General features: G+C 39.1%; 1 protein-coding gene across 1 annotated transcript in view; it reads right to left on the reverse strand.

Moving 5' to 3' along the window:
* CNTLN (centlein) overlaps positions 1-20899 on the reverse strand; it is a 248974-nt gene that overhangs the window by 20636 nt on the left and 207439 nt on the right. Inside the window, exons 20-23 of the mRNA XM_023758906.1 lie at positions 17580-17677; positions 15865-15991; positions 13051-13188; positions 11872-12057 (exon numbers count right to left, since the gene is read on the reverse strand). Coding sequence (XP_023614674.1) covers positions 11872-12057; positions 13051-13188; positions 15865-15991; positions 17580-17677 — 549 coding nt within the window. The remainder of the gene's footprint in view (positions 1-11871; positions 12058-13050; positions 13189-15864; positions 15992-17579; positions 17678-20899) is intronic.

Consider the following 20899-nt stretch of genomic DNA (forward strand, 5'->3'; position numbering starts at 1 on the left):
GCCTGACAGCTCTGACTTAAGTTTCTGCACCGCGCAAGGGGCCGATCCTGCGATCGGAGGGTGATGGGTGGTCGAACGCCTCTGGCTGAGGCGTCAAGGCCTGGGCAAGGGGGCGAATCCTGCGATCGGAGGGTGATGGGGGTCGATGCCTCTGGCCGAGGCGTCAGGCCTGGGGGTCCCCTGACTAGGCCTGACACCTGGGCCAGAGGCATCAGGCCTGGGTGGGGGGCAGAGCCGGTGATTGGGGGGATATGGAGGTCCCCTGCCCAGGCCTGAAGCCTAGGCCAGAGGCGTCAGGCCTGGGTGGGGGGTGGCTGGGGGGTGGGCAAGCTGGCGATTGGTGTGAAATACAGAGGAAACACCTTTTCTGACTGCTCATTGGTTAAGCTCCCTGTATGCCACTGGTAATATTCTTAGTAACTTGGGTAATAAGAATCCAAAAAGGTGATCTAGGGTTTTTCACCACACTCCTGGCGAAAAAACGAAGGTCCGCTGCTGGAGGGCTAAGAAATGTCATATCCTGCACTAGCCGGTTTGGCTCAGTGGATAATGCCTTGGCCTGCCGATGGCAGTGTCTGGGTTCAATTCTGATCAAGGGCATGTACCTAGGTTGCAGGCTACTCCCTGGCCAGGGCCCAGGTCAGGGCTCATGCAGGAGGCAACCAATCAAAGTGTTCCTCTCACTTTGAAGTTTCTCTCTGTCTTTCCCTTTCTCTTCCACATTCTCTAAAAATCAATGGAAACATATCCTCAGGTGAGGATAAAAAAATAATAATAAATAAATTATTATTATATGAAAGACACATCTTGAAAATGCCTAAAGAAAGTTGTCATTTTTTCATGGTGAAGGGATGAGAGTCTGTGTTGATAAAAACACCTTGGTGGCTGTGGTGACTGGCAGTGGCTGCAGCAGCAGGGTGATGGGGCTGGTGCCTTCCCCTGATCAGCCCAGTCACCTCCCACAAAGGGAGGCCAGACTGTGGCTTAGGCCCTATCCCCAAGGGGAGCAGGGAGCGGGCCTAAGCTGTCACTAGGACATCCCCTGAGGGCTCCCAGTATGTGAGAGGGGGCAGGCTCGGCTGAGGGACGCCCCCACCAGTGCACGAATTTCGTGCACCGGGCCCCTAGGCCTATCTAATAATAGACAAACATGGTAATTGACCGTGCCTTCACTACGCCGCTCATTGGCTAATCAGCACGATATGCAAATTAACTGCCAACAAAGATGGCGGCTAATTTGTATATGGCAGGCAGGGCGGGACAGCGCCATCCTGCCTGCCCCGCCGCCATCCGGGCCTGCTATTTGCCACCCGGGGTGGTGGGGCGGGACAGCGCCATCCCACCTGCCCTGTTGCCATCTAGGCCTGCTATCTGTGACCCGGGGTGGCGGGCATCCCGTGTGCGACCCAACCCAGGGCGGCGGGGCGGGACAGCATGGCTCCTCTGTCACCCCAGCTTCCTCATCACAGCTCCCTTGGGGGCCTAAGCCTTTAGTCAGACATCCCCCGAGGGCTCCCTGGCTGCCAGAAGGATGTCTGACTGCAAGCTTAGGCCTGATCTCCCGGGGAGTGGGCCTAAGTTGACAGGTGGAGATCCCCCAAGGGGTCCTGGACTGCAAATGGGCGCAGGCCGGGCTGAGGGACCCCCCCCCACCCCCCATGCACAAATTTTTGTGTACCGGGCCTCTAGTTTATATATAATTCTCTTTACTACTTTTTGAGACAATAATTATATGCAGTGATATGAATAAGACTTATTGTATAGTTTTTTGAGCTTTTGACAAATGAAAACACTGGGTTCCCATACCCAGATCAAAGTACATTTCCATTACTCCAGAAAGTTCACCGTGTCCCTTCCTAGTCAATCCCCAAACCTAGCCCCAAGAGGCAACCACTCTGGGTGTTTTTTTTTCTCCATATAGTTTAGTTCGGCCTGTTCTATAAACTCATATGAGCATTATCACACAGTATGTATTATTTTGTGTTTAATTTTTTCATTTAAAATATTTTTGAGATTCATCCACATTATTATATGCATAAGTAGTTCATTTCTTTTTATTGCCAAGTTGTATTTAATTATGTAATTATAACACTGCTAGTCCATTTTCTTGTAGATGGACACCTGGGCTGTTTCCAGTTCTTGATGCTTATGAATAAAATGGCACTAAATATTCCTGAATACACATTTTGTGTGTCTGTGTGTATATATGTTTTCATATCTCTTTGGGTAAGTACCTAGAAGTAAAAGTGCTGAGTCATATGGTAAGTGAATGTTTTATTTTTCAGAAACTTCTACAGTTTTCCCCAAAATCTTGCATCACCAACAATGGATGAAAATCCCCATTCTCCAAATTCTTTCCAACATTGGTGTTTTGCATATGTTTTCTTGAATTTAGTTCTAAGAACTTTTTATGCTATTGTAAATTGAAGATTTGTTTTTCATTTTCTAATAGTTTACTGCTGCGATATAAAAATAGATTTGATTTTTGTACTTTGACTTTGTATCCTGTGAAAGGGCTAAATTCTCTTATTAATACTAGTTGTTTCATAAATCTTTAGGATTTCCTATGTAAAAAAGCATGTCTTATTAGAGAAATGTAACTCAAAACAATGCAATATCATCTTACACACATTAGGATGGCTACTATTTAAAAAACAGAAAACAACAAGTGTTGGCAAGAACATAGAGATATTGGAACACTTTTGCACTGTTGGTGGGATTGTAAAATGTTGGAACTGTATTGTCTCAAAACTGTATGCACCTGTTTGTGCACCAATCACACTACTGTATTTACTACAGCATTATAGCATTCATTGATGTTTGTTAAGGAAAATCCTTCTCTCTCTGCTATACTTCTTGTTCTTCAGTCATTTTCATTCTTTTACTTATTTTTTTTTTTGCAATCAGTTTGTCAATATTTGGGTAACAATGACATTTGGATTAATTTTGGAATGAATTCTAGCATTTGCAATATTGATTATTCCCATTCGGAAAAACAGTACTTCCCCCAATTATTTAGTTCTGTTTTATGTCTTTCAGTGTTTTACCATCTGCTTTACAGGTCTCTTCATTTCTTAAAAGGTTTACTACTAGGTATTTAATAGTTATTTTTTATTATTGTAAATAGAAATTTAAAATAGCATTTTAAAATATTATTTGTAAAAACGAATTTATTTTGGATGTTGATCTTTATTGAACTCATTGCTGAATTCTCTGGTTAGTTTTAATAGTTTGTGATTTTATTCTCTTAGATTTTCCAAGTACACAAATATGCCATTGACAATCAGTTTGACTGTATCCATCCTTATAATTATATATTTTTCTTGTTTATTTGCATTTCCTGAACCTGTAGAACAAGTATTTATCCCTGAAGTATAAGGATGAATCAACAAATGCAAATAAATAAATGTGACATACTACATTAACAAAATAAATGATAACAATCCTATGATCATCTCAATAGATACAGAAAAAGTAATGGATAAAATCTAACATAATTTCATGATAAAAATTTCTCAACAAAATGGGTATAGACGGAACACACCTCAATATAATAAAGTCCACATATGACAAACCTAATGCTGACATTATACTCAATGTTGAAAAGTTGAAAGCTTTCCCTCCATGATCAGGAATAAGATAAAGGTGCCCCTCTCACCACTCTTATTCAACATGGAATTGGAAATCTTAGAGCAATTAGGCAAGAAAACAATAAAATGCATCTAAATCAGAAAAGAAGAAGTAAAATTATATTTCTTTGCTCATGACATGATATGATATATAAAAAAATCCTAAAGAATTCATAAAAAACCCTTAGAACTAGTTAAGAAATTCAGTAAAGTTGCAGAATACAAAATCAACATACAAAATTGAGTTGTGTTTCTAACCACTAACAACAAAACATTTGAAAGAGAAAACAATTCCATTTATAATAGTACCCCAAACAATAAAATATTAGGACTAAATTTAACCAAGGAAGTAAAAGTTCTATAAGAAATTGATGAAAGAAACTGAAGAAAAAACAAATGCATGTAAAGATATCCCATGCTTGTGGAGCAGAAGAATTAGTATTGTTAAAATGTCCACACTACTCAAAGCCACCTATAGATTCAATATAATACCCATCAAAAATCCAATATCATTTTTCACAGAAAGAGAACAAACAATCCTAAAATTTATATGGAGCCACAAAAGAACATGAATAGCCAATATAATCTTAAAAAAGAACAAAGCTAGAGACATTGCACATTCTGATTTCAAACTACATACAACTCATACAACTCACTAACAAAACCCCAAATAATCCAATTTAAAAGAGGGCAAAGGACCTAAATAGATTTTTTTTCAAAGAACACATACAACTGCTGGTGGAGCTGCAGACTGGTGCAGCCATTATGGAAAACAGTATGGAGCTTCCTCAAAAAATTAAATATGAACTGCCATTTGACCCAGTGATCCCACTTCTAGGAATATACCCTAAGAAACCCAAAACACCAATCAGAAAGAATATATGCACCCCTATGTTCATAGCAGCACAATTTACAATAGCTAAGATCTGGAAACAGCCCAAGTGCCCATCAGTAAATGAGTGGATAAAAAAGCTGTGGTACATTTATGCCATGGAGTACTATGCAGCAGTAAAAAAGAATAATCTCTTACCTGTTGAGACATCATGGAGTGATCTGGAGAGTATCATGCTAAGTGAAATAAGTCAGTCAGAGAAAGACAAGTATCACATGATCTCCCTCATTTTTGGAATCTAAGTGACAAAATAAACTGATGAACAGAGTGAATCCAGAGACATGGAAGCATGGAACAGAGTGGGGAATCTCAGAGGGAAGGTGGGGGAGGGTGTGTGGGTGGGAATTAATCAACCTAGAACCCGGTATGCATATATGCTTGGGTCATGGCCGCTGACAATGGGGTGGTGAGGGCCTGGGGCGGTGGGGGTTGGGGGGGGGCGAAGCAGGCTGGAGGGGTCAATGGGGGAAAAGAGGAGACATATGTAATACTTTCAACAATAATTATTTTTTAAAAAAAATAACATACAAATGGCCAAAAAGTACATAAAAAGGTGCTCAACCTTATTAATCATCAGGGAAATGCAAATCAAAACCACAATGAGATATCACCTCATACCTGTCAGGATGGCTATTACCAAATAGACAAGAGATAACAAATGGTGGCAAGGATGTAGAGAAAAGGGAACCCTATTTGGTGGGAATGCAAATCGATGCAACCACTATGGAGAACAGTATAGAGCAGTGGTTCTCAACCTGTGGGTCGCGACCCCTTTGGGGGTCGAACGACCCTTTCACAGGGGTCGCCTAAGACCATCAGAAAACACATATATAATTACATATTGTCTTTGTGATTAATCACTATGCTTTAATTATGTTCAATTTGTAACAATGAAAATACATCCTGCATATCAGATATTTACATGATGATCCATAACAGTAGCAAAATAACAGTTACGAAGTAGCAACGAAAATAATTTTATGGTTGGGGGTCACCACAACATGAGGAACTGTATTAAAGGGTCGCGGCATTAGGAAGGTTGAGAACCACTGGTATAGAGGATCCTCAAAAAATTAAAAATAGAACTATTATGATCCAGCAATCCAACTTCTGGTTATATCCAAAGGAAATTAAATCAAGAGTCCAAAAAGATATCTGCACTCCCATGTTCATTGCAGCATTATTCACAACTAGAGGCCCTGTGCATGACATTTGTGCACTGGGGGTGGGGGTGGGGGTCCCTCAGCCAGGCCTGCGCCCTTTCACAGTTCCAGAGCCCTTGGGTGATGTCTGACTGATGTCCATGGGGAGTGGGCCTAAGCCACCAGTCAGATATCCTTAGTGCTACCACAGAGGTGGGCCACTGCACTTGCCAGCCATCAGCCCGGCTTGTGGCTGAGTGGTGCTCCCCCTGTGGGAGTGCACTGACCACCAGGGGCAGCTCCTGCATTGAGCGTCTGCCCCCTGGTGATCAGTGCGCATCAGAGCGACCAGTTGTTCTGCTGTTCGATCGATTTGCTTATTACCCTTTTATTATATAGGATAGCCTAGACATGAAAACAACTTAAGTGTCCATCAACAGATGAATAGATAACAAAAATGTGGTACATACGTATATAAGTACAGTGAAATAGTAATCATTCATAAAAACGAAAGAAATCCTGCCATTTGCACAACACAGATGGACTTTGAAAGCATTATGCTAATTGAAATAAGTCAGACAGAAAGACAAATACCATATGATCTCCCTTATGTGTGAAATCTTAAAAAGCTGAACTCATAGAAGTACTAATAGAGAGTAGAATGGTTATTTGCCAGGGGTTGGGGTGGGGTGGGGGAAATGAGATGGTGGTCAAAGTGTATAAACTTCCGGTCATGAGGTGAGTATGTTCCAGGGGTCCAATATACAATATGGTGACTATAGCTAAAAATACTATATTGTATATTTGCAAACTGCTATAAGGGTATATTTAAATATCCTCACCATAATTACAACAATAAAGTGGTAATTACATGAGGTGAAGGATGTGTTAACTAACCTTATTGTGGTAAACATTTCATAATACATACTTATATCAAACCATCACATTGTATACCTTACACTTAAACAATGTTACATGTCAATTATATCTCAATAAAGCTGGACAATAAAGCTGGAAAAAAAGAACAGAAAAAAGTTGTAAGAGACTAGATCAGTACACCAAAGTATTAACAATTATACATGTAAAAATAAAATTATAATGCTCCACAAATGTTCTCACTAAAGAAGCAGGAAATTTATATGCCCAAAACATCTTACTAAATCTCACTAAAGCAAGTACATATTGATAATTAAATGATTTAAGCTTCAGGCTAAATGTTGTTCTTTAGCTGATATTTATTTCACAGCTAACACAAACCATTGAGAAGATGAAATCTGGCATATGACTCTCACATACAAGCCCATTAACAAGCCTATATCAGGACTCAATCAAACTGAGCAAATACTTCTAGAAATTTCCCTTGTGTGTTTTATTCAGTTAGTAGGAGAATTCAAAGCCTCAACTCTGCCACATATATCCAGCCCAGATGCTCAAAGCACTTGATTTTACCCCAGGGCAAAATTCCATATTCAAGACTAGATCTAGAACAGATGGCCACTCCACCTCTATAATCTTGCTGTGCCCTATGAATAAATGAAATGAATAAGGGGAACAGAGATTCCACAACAGGGCCAGAATAAACATTATTACCATTAATACTACTAATAATATTTATTAAGTACTTTTGTGTACATGATACCCTAATAGCTCTGCACAGAATGAGTCCTGGTGATCATAGTGTTCCATGTAGAAGCTATGTACATTCTTTATGCTCATAAAGAATGCAGCTCTGGCCAAAACCGGTTTGGCTCAGTGGATAGAGCGTCGGCCTGCGGACTGAAAGGTCCCAGGTTCGATTCCGGTCAAGGGCATGTACCTGGGTTGCGGGCACATCCCCCGTGGGAGATGTGCAGGAGGCAGCTCGTCGATGTTTCTCTCCCATCGATGTTTCTAACTATCTATCTCTCTCCCTTCCTCTCTGTAAAAAATCAATAAAATATATATATAAAAAAAAAAAGAATGCAGCTCTGGCCTTCACAGAGTTTTCCATCTGAGCAGGGATTAAGTGTCTAGTACCATTCTAGCAGATATAAAATCAATTCCTCAAGAATTTAGTGAGCCCGATTATGGGTCAGTTCTTTGGGGATAATGAATGATAACACCCCTCTTCTCACGTTGGCTATAATCTACTTGATAAAAAAATAAAAATACAAGAGTTCACAGTTACATGTTAATTTATGTGGTACATACAATAAATATTCAGGAGATAAATGAGAGTCCTACTACTACTACCACTACTACTAGCTGACACTTAGATAGCACTTCTGGTATATTGGGCAATGCTTTATCTGTGTTAACTTATTTAAATGCTCATCTCAGGTATATTCCATTATTATACTCATTCCATAAGTGGGGAGATTGAGGTGCAGAGGATTAAGTCACTTGCCTGCAATAACTGGCAGAGTAGGGCTCTTACCTCTTAACCACAAAGTTAAAGAAAGGACTCATGAAAGAGAGAGGCATTGAACTAAATGTGCAGGATTTAGCAAAGAACAAAGAGGAAAAGGTATGTCAAGAGAGAAGCAGAACTTGAGCAAAGGCAGCAATGAGCACAATATGAATGGAAGATGGAGAGCAGTGGGAAGGAAGATTCAATTCTGAGCAAGATAGAGTCAAATTATGAAAAGTCTTAAATTTTAAAAAAGGTTTAAAAAAATAAAAATAAAATGTTTAAGCTTAGATGTAACACAGTAGGATTTAGAAAGCGACTGATGGTATGCTGCCTCAGATGACAACTCCTGAGCATCTCTATGGTCCTAGGGGCATATGTGCAAGGAAGAGAAGAATGATGTCATCTCATTCCTCCGAACCAATGATCCAGCCTTTGCCAATGTTTCTGGTTTTAGCATTAATTTGCTGGTGGCTCTTTATAATAAAAACTAGAGGCCCGGTGCACAAAATGCATACACTGGGGGGGGGGGGGCCCTCAGCCCGGCCTGCACCCTCTCGCAGTCTGGGAGCCCTTGGGGGAATGTCCCACTGACAGCTTAGGCGGGAAGCGGGCTTAAGCCGTCAGTTGGACATCCTTAGCACTGCTGCAGTCCTGCCAGCTGTGAGCCCGGTTCTGGCTGAGCGGTGCTCCCCTGTGGGAGCACACTGACCACCAGGGGGCAACTCCTGCATTGAGCGTCTGCTTTCTGGTGGTCAGTGCACATCATAGTAACTGGTCATTCTGCTGTCAGGCCGAAACCAGCTCTCCAACATCCCCCGAGGGGTCACGGATTGTGAGAGGGTGCAGGCCAGGCCAAGGGACCCCACCAGTGCACAATCGGGGCTGGGAGGGACGTGGGAGGTTGGCCAGCCGGGAGGGACCGCTGGAGGGTTCCAGGGTGTGTCCAGCCCATCTTGCTCAGTTCAGATTGGCTGGACCCCAGCAGCAAGCTAACCTACTGGTCGGAGTGTCTGCCCCCTGGTAGTCAGTGCATGTCATAGCGAGCAGTTGAGCAGCCTTAGCATATCATTAGCATATTATGCTTTGATTGGTTGAACGGCTGACCAGATGACTGGACACTTAGCATATTAGGCTTTTATTATATAGGATACATTACTCAAAAAGCCATGAAACTACAGCAATCTTGAATTTACCTATTAAGACATCTATACACTCTATATTATTTGTTGCTGAAAAATATAAAGGACCAATAATGTTACTCTTGAGCAACTAGAGATTAGATATGCATTTTATCATTAAATATCATTCATATCTTTGGACATAAATACAAAATTTGATTTTAGAAAATAATTTTTGCCAAACTATTTTATGTGAAGAGGTACACCCATTACATTATCATGAAGGTCAAAAAACTTCTAGTCATAAAATTCATTTTTCTATTTAAAAAATTTCTGGTTATCAATTCTTTTTAAAAAGGACCAATTAAAAGAATATTTCAGGAAAAAATAATTAACATTTTGAATAAATCTTATAATTATGTAATTCATGTTTTGTATCTTGGCTAAAAATACAACAAACAAGACCCTCGGATGAATATAAAACAAGAAAACATAGGTTTCTGAAGCTAAAAGTCATAATGAATGTAGTTTTACATCATGAATTACTGACAATATTCAATGAGAGTACTTGTCATAAGTTAAATAGTGAGACTATTCAACAGTATTTGGAAGAAATGATACTTTAAATCTGGAAAAGAGAAATTACGTTTACTAAATTAATACTCTGCAATCATTTAGGTTCCTCTGAGTCAAGCATTATTGGTTTGACTTTACACCAGTTGAAACTTTCATTATAGAAATAAAAGAGACAATTCATTCATTTTGTAGTTATTTTTAAAATGAGAAAACTCCCACAGTATCTATTCCAAAGAAACAAAAGGATTTTTTCTAAATGGAGCACAATTAATACTCACATAAAATGTTTAAACTCCTATTTTTAGAGGAATGAAGAATATAGCATTATATATAAGATCTAGTTATTTGCAATCTTATATTCAATCTATGAGTCCAGGAATATTATTTCTTATAAATACAATCAATACCTAAGCAGATAAGGGAACTATTATAAATACTGTACTATATGTTGACCAGAGGACCTTTTCAACTAGGAGCATAAGATATGCCAAACTACTGACCTATCTAGAGAGAAAAACCAAAAAAGGAGAAAAGTAAAATACCAATATATGTAAAATAATATACTTTAGTATATGTTACATATATGCAACAAGTATAATTATGCACATCCAATAATGGCAGGGTTATCTGGGAAGAGACAGTGGTGATGTTATTTTATTCCATCAGAGGACACGGTTTAACTTCATTTTATAAAGATTACATAAATTAAATATCTTATATATTTAAGTAAATTTCTACTGATATGATATGCTAGTTTTTAATACTGCAAGCCATTTGAAGAAAAAAGTGGTATGATAAACTTAATCTTATCCAAGATTGCTCAAAAAAAAGAAAAGAACATTGTAATTTTAGACGAAAAGAGTCACTCTCCCACTATAGTCAAACTTCTTTTTAAATGCCAAAAGGACAATTATTACATTTTCACATTCCTAATGGAAATTTAATTTCATTAGCTAGTGATCATTATTGCATGAGATTCTGAAAGGTGCTATGTTACAGTTTGTGAAAGCAGAGATTAGTAAAATATGTCCTTCACTTTAAGAAACTCTGAATTGCCCTGACCGGTTTGTCTCAGTGGATAGAGTGTCGGCCTGTGGACTCAAGGGTCCCAGGTTCGATTCCGGCCAAGGGCATGTACCTTGGTTGCGGGCACATCTCCAGTAGGGAGTGTGCAGGAGGCAGCTGATCGATGTTTCTCTCTCATCGATGTTTCTAACTCTCTATCCCTCTCCTTTCCTCTCTGTAAAAATATCAATAAAATATATTTAAAAAAATAAAAAGAAACTCTGAATCTATCTAGTGGCAATAGATCCGCAATAGATCCGTTTGCTAAATATAATTTAAGTCAGAATAAATGGTACTAAATCAGGGTGTAAACAACTCACAGTGAGATTAAAAGGGGCACAGCAATCACAGATTCCTGGCTCTCAGTACCTTGTATCTCTGAACGCAGAGCTGCTCCTGCCCGGTTTTTCCAGAGGGGTGAAGGGAGGAAGACTGCCTGACTATATGGGCTATAAGCACAGACCATAGGTCTGAACGCTCCTTATAAACACTTTCAAATAAACCACCTGTTTAGCTCTGTATCTGCCCTTCCCCCATCGCCCTCTGCTCTGGTCGTTCCTTATGGAGTCAACTCCTGAGTGTTTCTGGGTTCATCAGCTGTCAGATAACTTCTGGACTGGCACCCTTTGCAGGCACTTGGGCTGGTCCTCCTTTTGTTCTGCTAAGTCATTTGCCAATCCTCTATGGATTCCATGTGGATTGGGGTTCTGGTGTCTTTTTGCTTGGGTGATTTTTCAAAAAGGCAGTACAATGGAAATTACTTAATTCTTTCATCTTACTACCTGCCTTGATTATGAGATTACTGCAATTTCACAGCTAAGTTGACGTTAAGAAAAGAGTATTGATAATAGAAGAGAAAATTTTAAACTCAAGCTATAAAAATAAATATTTTATAGAGAAATTTTTCAACAATGTGGCAAGTAAGGTAGGAGAAGATGCTCTGTGGTTTAGGAAAGCAGAAAGAAACTTCAAAGTATTGCCCAAATCATCTGAAGCAGGCCACTGCCCACTCTGTCAGAAGAAAAGAACGAGTTAGTAATGCACAAGTAATCCAAACCTTCACAAATAAGGTGAACTCTTCCACTTTCTCACTGGCTATCTGCAGTTTCTTCTGTGCACCTTCTAGGGCCTGCTCACTTTGCAATGCTAATCCTTGAAGCTGCTTAGAAGCTGCTGTTTCAATGTCTGCCATTGCAGATTCAGTCTCATTTATTTTTGATACTAGGAGAGAAAGCTTGAGATCCTGCAAAATACAGTAGTCATGGAATAAAGATATTTCATAAGCAGATTTGGAAGAGGTAGTTACCCATGCCAGATAAAGGATTTCATGACTCTCTATATGTGTATTTATTTTATTTGGGTAAAACTGATGGTTGTATTTATTTATTTTCAACAAAATAGCCTGAGCACACATTCTTTTTTGTTGTTAATCCTCACCTGAAGTTATTTTTCCATTGATTTTTAGGGAGAGTGGAAGAGAGAGAGAAAGACAGAGAGAAACATTGATGTAAGAGAAATATATCGACTGGTTGCCTCCTGCATGCGCTCCAACCAGGGCCTGGGCTGGGGAGGAGCCTGCAACCAAGGTAGGCACCCTAGACCATAATTGAACCCAGGACCCTTTGGTCCACAGGCCAATGATCTATCCACTGAGCCAAACCGGCTAGGATGTGTGTACATATCCTTATATATTCATCATAAAAATTAATTTATGCTTTCTAAAAATAATAAATCTCATATAGCAAATGGAAATATTAAATGAGTTTGTAAGTTTAGGTGGACTTAATTTATATCTACTTGTTCCAGTTATTAATAATAGTTTTCATTTATGAGAGACTAGGAGCCCAGCGCGATTCAAAATCGCACGGCGCCACCCACCCTCCAGTCCAGCCCTGCCTCCCTCCCCAGGCCCCTGCTGCTCCGCCCCCCGACGCTGCATGTGCAAACTCCTCCTGTCCAGTTGACCCGTTACGGCATCCCAGTTAATTAGCATATTTCTCTATTTTTTATATATATATGTAGATTATCAAGACACAAACTCTGTTTCTCTAATGTAGGAGTACCTTTAATGAAAACAGATTCTCAGTGTTTCATGTAGAGATAAAAGTGTTCTTTGCATTTATCTGAAACATTTAAGTAGCTCATAATAGTTTGGGGGAGAAAAAAATGACAATTTAAAAAATAAAAAAGACATTGTTATATTCCATTTCTAAGCTAAAGTGTCCTAAATGCATACCTTTTTTTCTAATTCCTCTTTAGTTTTCTGATACATCTCTTCATACTGCGACTTCTCTTTAACGGCGACACTAAGTCTTTGCTTTAGTGAATCAATTGATATCTTCTTGTTGGAACACTCTTCAGTCAATGTCTTTACCTAGAAGTGAAAGCATAAAGGTAATTATTATTGGTAAAGGCATTCTAATAGTGTACTTTTTGTTTCAACAGAAACCAAATGAACACATGAGTAAGTCTAATTTCATCTGGTTTCTCATAAATAATATCAATTTCAAGTATAAGATTTGTAGAACTAATATTATAAATGAGACTAATAGTCCTTAAATCAATAGCAAAACTAAATATTGCACCAAAGAAGTATAAATGCTGGCATGTGTAGTCTTTCACCTAATAATACAATACTAATTTAAACTACATTTCCTTTAATTACTAACCTAAACCTCCTTAAGCAGGAATGGTTGTTTTTGATACTTAAATAAGCTAAGTTATGGATAATTATTTATTGTATTCTCCAATATTACATGTACTTTTAAGAATAAAAGTAAGTGATGCAAGATATTTATTATACATATGAAAAAATAGAGGAAATAATTTTTCTTTTTCCATTGAATGCCAATAAAGATATATCATTACTATATTTAAAATAATTATTAAAGTTAAAAAATAAGAAGATTTAAAGGATAACATTTAAAGGATAACATTGAAAAACTATAAGGAAGTAATTATAATTTATGTGGTGTGTGGAGGAAAAAGAAAGAAATCCATATACACTTGTCTTGGTGGTATAAAATTTTCTCCCTTAAATCCATTTGAGCTAATAGATACTTATATTTTTATCTCCAAGTAAAATAAGGGAAACACTTTCTCTGGAGTTGCTAACACTGAGTGATTGCCAAAGCACAAGCTAATTTATGAGTTATGCAAGTAGCACCTTTAATGTATATATACATATACTAGTATATACCTCTTAGTCAGAAAATTGCTATTTCTACTTTGGGGTTAAATATTATACAACTATTTTAAATACAACTCTCTTCCTAAGTACACTTAAAGTGTATACAAAGAAAAGTATACTTTAAAAAATAATCCTCACCCGAGGACATGCTTAGAGAGAGGAGGTAAGTATATATGTGTATATACACTGAGTGGCCAGATTATTATGACCACCCCACCAGTACTTTGTTGGGCCACCTTTTCCCTTCAATACTGTGGCAATTCTTCTTGGCATTTACTCCATGAGATGCTGAAAGGTGATGCGAGGAATCTGACACCATGCCTGATGAATAGCACTGTCCAGTTCTGTGAGATTTGATGGTTGTGGAACCAGCTGCCTGATGGCTCTTTTAACTTCGTCCCACAAATGCTCAATTGGATTGAGATCTGGTGATTGTGGGGGCCACCTAAGCAAGGTAAAATCTCTCTCATGTTCTTGAAACCACTCCTGCACAATATGAGCACCATGGCATGGAGCATTGTCTTGTTGGAAGAAGCCATCTCCATTGGGATACGCCATCAACATGATAGGATGAACTTGATCAGCAACGATACTTAGGTATGTTGTGCTATTCAGACGTTGTTCCACACGAATTAAAGGGCCCAAATCATGCCAGGAAAACATGCCCCAAACCATAACACTGCCCCCACCAGCTCGAAGGGTTGTATTCATGCATGTGGGGTGCATGCTTTCATGCTGTTTCCGCCAAATTCTCACTCTGCCATCTGCATGATGCAACTGGAAACGTGATTCATCGGACCACATGACTTTTTTCCAATGCTTGACTGTCCAATCCTTGTGTTCCTGTGCGAATTGGAGACGTTTTATCTTGGTAACTGCAGGCAACAAAGGTGTTTGTTCAAACAGGTCCTTGGCTTCCATATCCCATACGATGCAGTGTATGGCTAATTTGCCTACAAACGTCAGGTGGTCATAATAATCTGGCCACTCACGTTCAAATATATCCCATGTTCAAAGGCTGTTAAATCACATTGTTTACCCATATCTTCAGAAAAAAAATCACTTCTACTGTTGTGGTAAACAATCTTCTTCCCTATTTATAATGGTCTGGCCCTCTAGCAACTTCAGTGTGAAATTATAGCTAATTTGCCTACAAACATCAGGTGGTCATAATAATCTGACCACTCAGAGTGTGTGTGTGTGTGTGTGTGTGTGTGTGTGTGTGTGTGTGAATATATATTTATTGATTTCACAGAGGAAGGGTGAGGGAGAGAGAGAGAGAAACATCAGTGAGAGAGAATTACTGACCAGCTGCCTCCTGCACACCCCACACTGGGGATCAAGCCTGCAACCTAGGCATGTGCCCTAACTGGGAATCGAACCATTATCTCCTGGTTCACAGGTCAAAGCTCAACCGCTGAGCCAGGCCAGCCATGCAGAAAAGTATATTTTTAAAAATTGTGGTAATATACTTTAAAAAAACTTTGATAGATTTTGGTTACCACTGTTTTTCATTTAAAAATATATGCTTGGTTTTATAATTAAAAATTATAGTTTAAATAAAACAAAATGCTGAAAAAAATGTAATTATGCATCCTAGAAATATTCAAACCTTTATAAATTAAACTTGATTATGTTCTCACATAAAAATATCGTGCTATATTATATATGAGATTTTAGAGTCATGAATTTTAAAACAAATAGTGTACTTACAGAACAAATAATGAAATTATGTAATAGTACCCATATATTCTATGGATATTTCCTATAAATTTTATTAAGAGTGAATATTTGAGTTAAGCAGGTAAATACAATGGGTAATGATTTTTTTAGTTTCAGGGAACATATAGAAGTTCATACCTTTTTTTCAAGATTTTCTAACATTTCATTAATGCTCTCATTACTTTCCAAATTTACTTTCTGTCGAAATTTCAAGTCCTCTATCAAATGTCTTTTCATGGTTATATCCCTTTCCATTCGAGACAACCTTAAAAGGAAAAAAAGGGCATTTTATCAAAAGTGATAAAAAATACTTTAACAGTGATAATACCTTATCCAATGTTACATCTACTGTTAATTGTTAAATACTGTTTGATATCAATGAAATTGCAAATTAATAAAATAATTGAAAGTAATAAATATTGCTCTATTAATGAGTACTTGTAAAATCTATAATCCAGTTATCACTTGTTAAAGATAATATTGCACATACATTAAAAAAGTGACTGAGAAAGATAAATAAAATTTATGAAAAGTCAAAATTGTTATATTTAAATTACACTGTTTCATTGGTAAAAAAGTCAAAGCGATATTCAGAGATCATCCAAAAGCATAACACTGATAAGAAGTAATTCTATACTATAATAAAAAAATATTAAATTTTATAACTGTTAAATAAGCAAAACTGTTTCTTAATAGATAAATTTCAAGATAGTCTGTTTAAAAATTAACCAACCTTTTGTGTCTAATAGTTTTATCTACTGATATCACTTTTAAGCGATCCTCACATATAATGTAGATTATACATGTATGCATGTAAAATATATGTATTAAGTTATTAATGACAGATTAGAATCCTACCTAAACAGGTTATCACTTCTAAGCTCTAGTATATCTATAAAAGATATAGAAATAAAATCATTTTGAGATAGAACATTTTATTTTATTTTTAAATATTTTATTGATTTTTTACAGAGAGGAAGGGAGAGGGACAGAGAGCCAGAAACATTGATGAGAGAGAAACATCAATCAGCTGCCTCCTGCACACCCCGCCACGGGTACATGCCCTTGACCGGAATCGAACCTGGAACTCTTCAGTTTGCAGGCTGACGCTCTATCCACTGAGCCAAACTGGCTAGGGCATTTTTCCATTGATTTTTAGAGAGGGTGGAAGAGAGAGGGAAAGACAGAGAGAAACCTTGATGTGAGAGAGACATATCAATTGGTTGCCTCCTGCACGAGCCCTGACCAGGGCCTGGGCCGGGGAGGAGCCTGCAACCAAGGTATGTGCCCCTGACCAGAATCAAACCCGGGACCCTTTGGTCCACAGGCCGACACTCCATCCACTGAGCCAAACCGGCTAGGGCATGGGATAGAACATTTTAAACCTTTGTTAATAAACACGGAAAGTACAAACTTTCATAATCCTCCAGTAATTTTAAATACAAACAAAGCTTTACCTTTTTCCCCAACTTAGTTTTGTAAGTTTAGGCATTATATCCAATATGAGGATCAATCTACACCTATATCTTTGGTTGAATAATCAGCACATTCTAAAGTTTTTTGTTCACAGTCTTTAGGCTTTTAATTGATATTTATTCCAAATTAAATGTTTACTCTAAGAAGGAAAACCTAACTTTAGATATTCTTACTCTAATTAAAAAATAGTAACCATATTTCCATCAACCACACTATATGTAATATTCCTTACATTTTCATTTTAAGTAGGCTTAAACGAGAACTAAAAAAGGAAAACAATTTTTGACATGTCACTATTGTTTCTTGGATTGCATTTAATAGAGTTAACTGCCACTAGGTGGCACCAAATACAATAGATGCAAATATGAAAAACATACTTTTCATGCATTTCCTTTATGTGTTCTTCTTTTGCTAGGAGTTCAAATTTCAGAGACTTCATGCTTGATGATTGCTTAGTGAGTTCATTAGTTGCATTCTAGATTTAAAATACAAACAAATTTAAATGCACCTTTCAATCTTGTTCTAAAGCAGCATAAAAATAAATGCCATTCTCATGAAGAGCAATTTTCAATTATAGTTATAAATTAAAATGAACATTTAAATATTTAAAATGCTTTATTTTATAATAAAAATACTATAGTATACTAAAATTTTTAGACGACATGCCCAAACCATAGAGGTACACATCATGAAACAACTGCAAAGAGTACGCTCCCAAAATACATTTATGGGAGATATGGATTGTCTTTGTAAAATGTAAATGTGTGATTAAGTACTGTAATGGTTTAATGAGATAACTTAAAACTAATGCTGGATTTTACTAGTAACTTGTAACAGCCTCAATATGGTCACAGATGCTTTGCTGCTCTTCCCATTGAGAGGTGGAATCTATCTCCCAACCCTTTGAATCTGGGCTGGCCTGTGATTTGCTTTGACCAAAAGAATGTGGCAGAAATAAAACTGTAGAAATATCAGTCCTGGGCCTAAATCCTTGTAGCATGTACCTGTGCCCTCTTGGAATGCTGCCCTGGAATCATCTTCCAAAAAATATGGAGGAAAGGCCATTTAAAAATTTGATTAAATTTTATTATTTTTATTATTTTTTAATTAAATTTATTGAGGTGACATTGGTCAACATGAACATATAAGTTTCGGGTGTGGGTTTCTATGTTACAAGATCTATATATTGTACCATGTGCCCACCACCCAAAGTTAAATCTTCTGTCACCATATATTAGAACCAATTTCTTCCCCTACCCTCTTCTCTCTGGCAACCACTACACGGCTGTTTTATGTTCACAAGTTTCAGTTTTATATCCCACACTAGAGGCCCAGTGCATGAAATTTGTGCACGGGGGGGGGGGGGGGGGTGTCAGGTGGGAGTGTGTGTCCCTCAGCCTAGCCTGCACCCTCTCCAATCTGGGATCCCTCTCAGAATCCAGGACTGCTGGCTCCCAACTGTTCGCCTGCCTGCCAGCCTGATCACTCCCTAACCACTCCCTTGCCAGCCTGGTCACCCCTAACTGCCCTCCCCTTTTGGCCTGGTCGCCCCTAACTATCCTCCCCTGCAGTCCTGGTCACCCCCAACTACTCTCCCCTGTTGGCCTGGTTGCCCCCAACTGCCCTCCCCTGCAGCCCTGGTTGCCCCCAACTGCCCTCCCCTGCTGGCCTGGTTGCCCCCAACTGCCCTCCCTTGTAGCCCTGGTCGCCCCCAACTGCCCTCCCCTGCCAGCCTGGTCGCCCCCAACTGCCCTCCCCTGCTGGCCATCTTGTTATGGCCATCTTTGACCACACGGGGGCAGCCATATTATGTTTTGGAGTGATGGTCAATTTGCATATTACCTCTTTATTAGATAGGATGAGTGAAATCATATAGGAAAGGCCATTTGGAGGAGTACTGAGTTACCCCAGCTTATAATCAACTGACCAATTGTCAGGCCCATAAGTGAGGAACTCCCAAGCCTGGTAAATCCTTATTTAGAAAGAATGCGGGCATATTAGGGAACCCAGAATATTATAAGAAATAATAAATTGCTATTGTTTTAAGCTTTGACATGTTAGGATTATTTTTTAGATAGTAATAGGTAATTGATAAAGAATCTTATGAATACTAAATACTTCTTTACCTGAACATATTAATAGTATGACTTATTATTAATGTATCTATACTAATAAAAGCCTAGGTGGTCCTCACGCCCTTGCGCAACATCTTCACAAGATAGCCACCACAAGATGGCTGCCACAGGATGGCTGTGCACACAGGGATCGGGATCGGGCCTAAACCGGCAGTCGGACATCCCCCAAAAGGTCTCAGATTGGAGAGGGTGCAGGCCAGGCTGAGGGACATCCCCCCCCCCCTCGTGCACAAATTTCGTGCACCAGGCCTCTAGTTTATACATAATTATTAGTTTTTCAATGTAGAACAGCTTTGGGGTATTTGTTGTCTGCATAGGCTAGGAGTCAGAGGTAGCAACTAGAGTGTTAAGACCCCTAACTTTATATTTTGAGTCAAATTCCAAGTAAGCATGTAATCTGAGACATCACTTGATATTTTTTTTCCACTTACAAGACAGTGTTGACATACATTGAGTCATTTCCTAAATTCAAAAGTATTAAAATAATATAAATATGAGAGCTTTAAAAATATTTGGAGTAGTAATTTCATTAATCTTTTAAGTAACTATAATCAATTTTTTCTATTAGAATTATTACCAGATTTGACTGACTCATGCTAAAAAACATGTAAGTCTGACAAGATGAAACCATTAATCACATAATGTAAATATGAGTCAAATTCATTAGACAGACTTTAACTATCTTACTGGTATACTATCTACACTAATAAAAGAGAAACATGGTAATTAGCATATGACTGCTACCCTTCCCATTGGCTAATCAGCATATCCTTATGCAAATTAACTGTCAGCCAAGATGGCGGGCGGCAGCCATGCACTGAAGCAAGCAGGGAGGCTTGCTTGCTCCAGTGACTGCGGACTCCAACGTTCCCCGCCTGCCGCTGCCGGCCTCTCAGCTGCAACTCTAAGCAACTTTGTTGCAAATATAGAAGCTAAACAAAACCCCAGAAACCTGCGTTAGTCAGCCGGGCTTCAGCCAGCCGGACCGCAACATTGTATCAAATACAGAAGGTAAAGGCCAGAAACCTGCTTTCAGCAGCGAGGCCTCAGAGCTAAAGCTGGCCCAGAATAAAAAAAGAAAAAAGAAAAAAAGGAGCAGTTGGGAGCTTCAGTCAACCCACCAGCCTGAAAACAGCCCTGAGCCCCTCACCCAGACTGGCCAGGCACCCCAGTGGGGACCCCCACCCTGACCCAGGACACCCTTCAGGGCAAACCAGCCGGCCCCCACCCTTGCACCAGGCCTCTATCCTATATAGTAAAAGGGTAATATGCCTCCTGGCACTGGGATCAGCGTGACAGGGGGCAGCGCCCAAACCCCCTGATCACCCTGCGGCTCTGTGTGTGACAGGGGGCAGGGCCACAATCTCCCTATCTGCCCTGCTCTGTTCCTGACAGGGGAAGGCACCCCAACCCCCTGATCAGCCCTGCTCTGTGCCTGATAGGGGGGAGCTCCCCAATCCCCTGATCGCCCTGCGGCTGTGTGTGTGACAGGGTGTGGCGCCCCAACCCCTGATCGGCCCTGCTCTGTGTGTGACAGGGTGCGGCGCCCAACCCCCCCCCCC

This window comes from Myotis lucifugus, unplaced genomic scaffold (genome assembly GCF_000147115.1).
Source record: "Myotis lucifugus unplaced genomic scaffold, Myoluc2.0 scaffold_144, whole genome shotgun sequence".
Taxonomy (NCBI): domain Eukaryota; kingdom Metazoa; phylum Chordata; class Mammalia; order Chiroptera; family Vespertilionidae; genus Myotis; species Myotis lucifugus.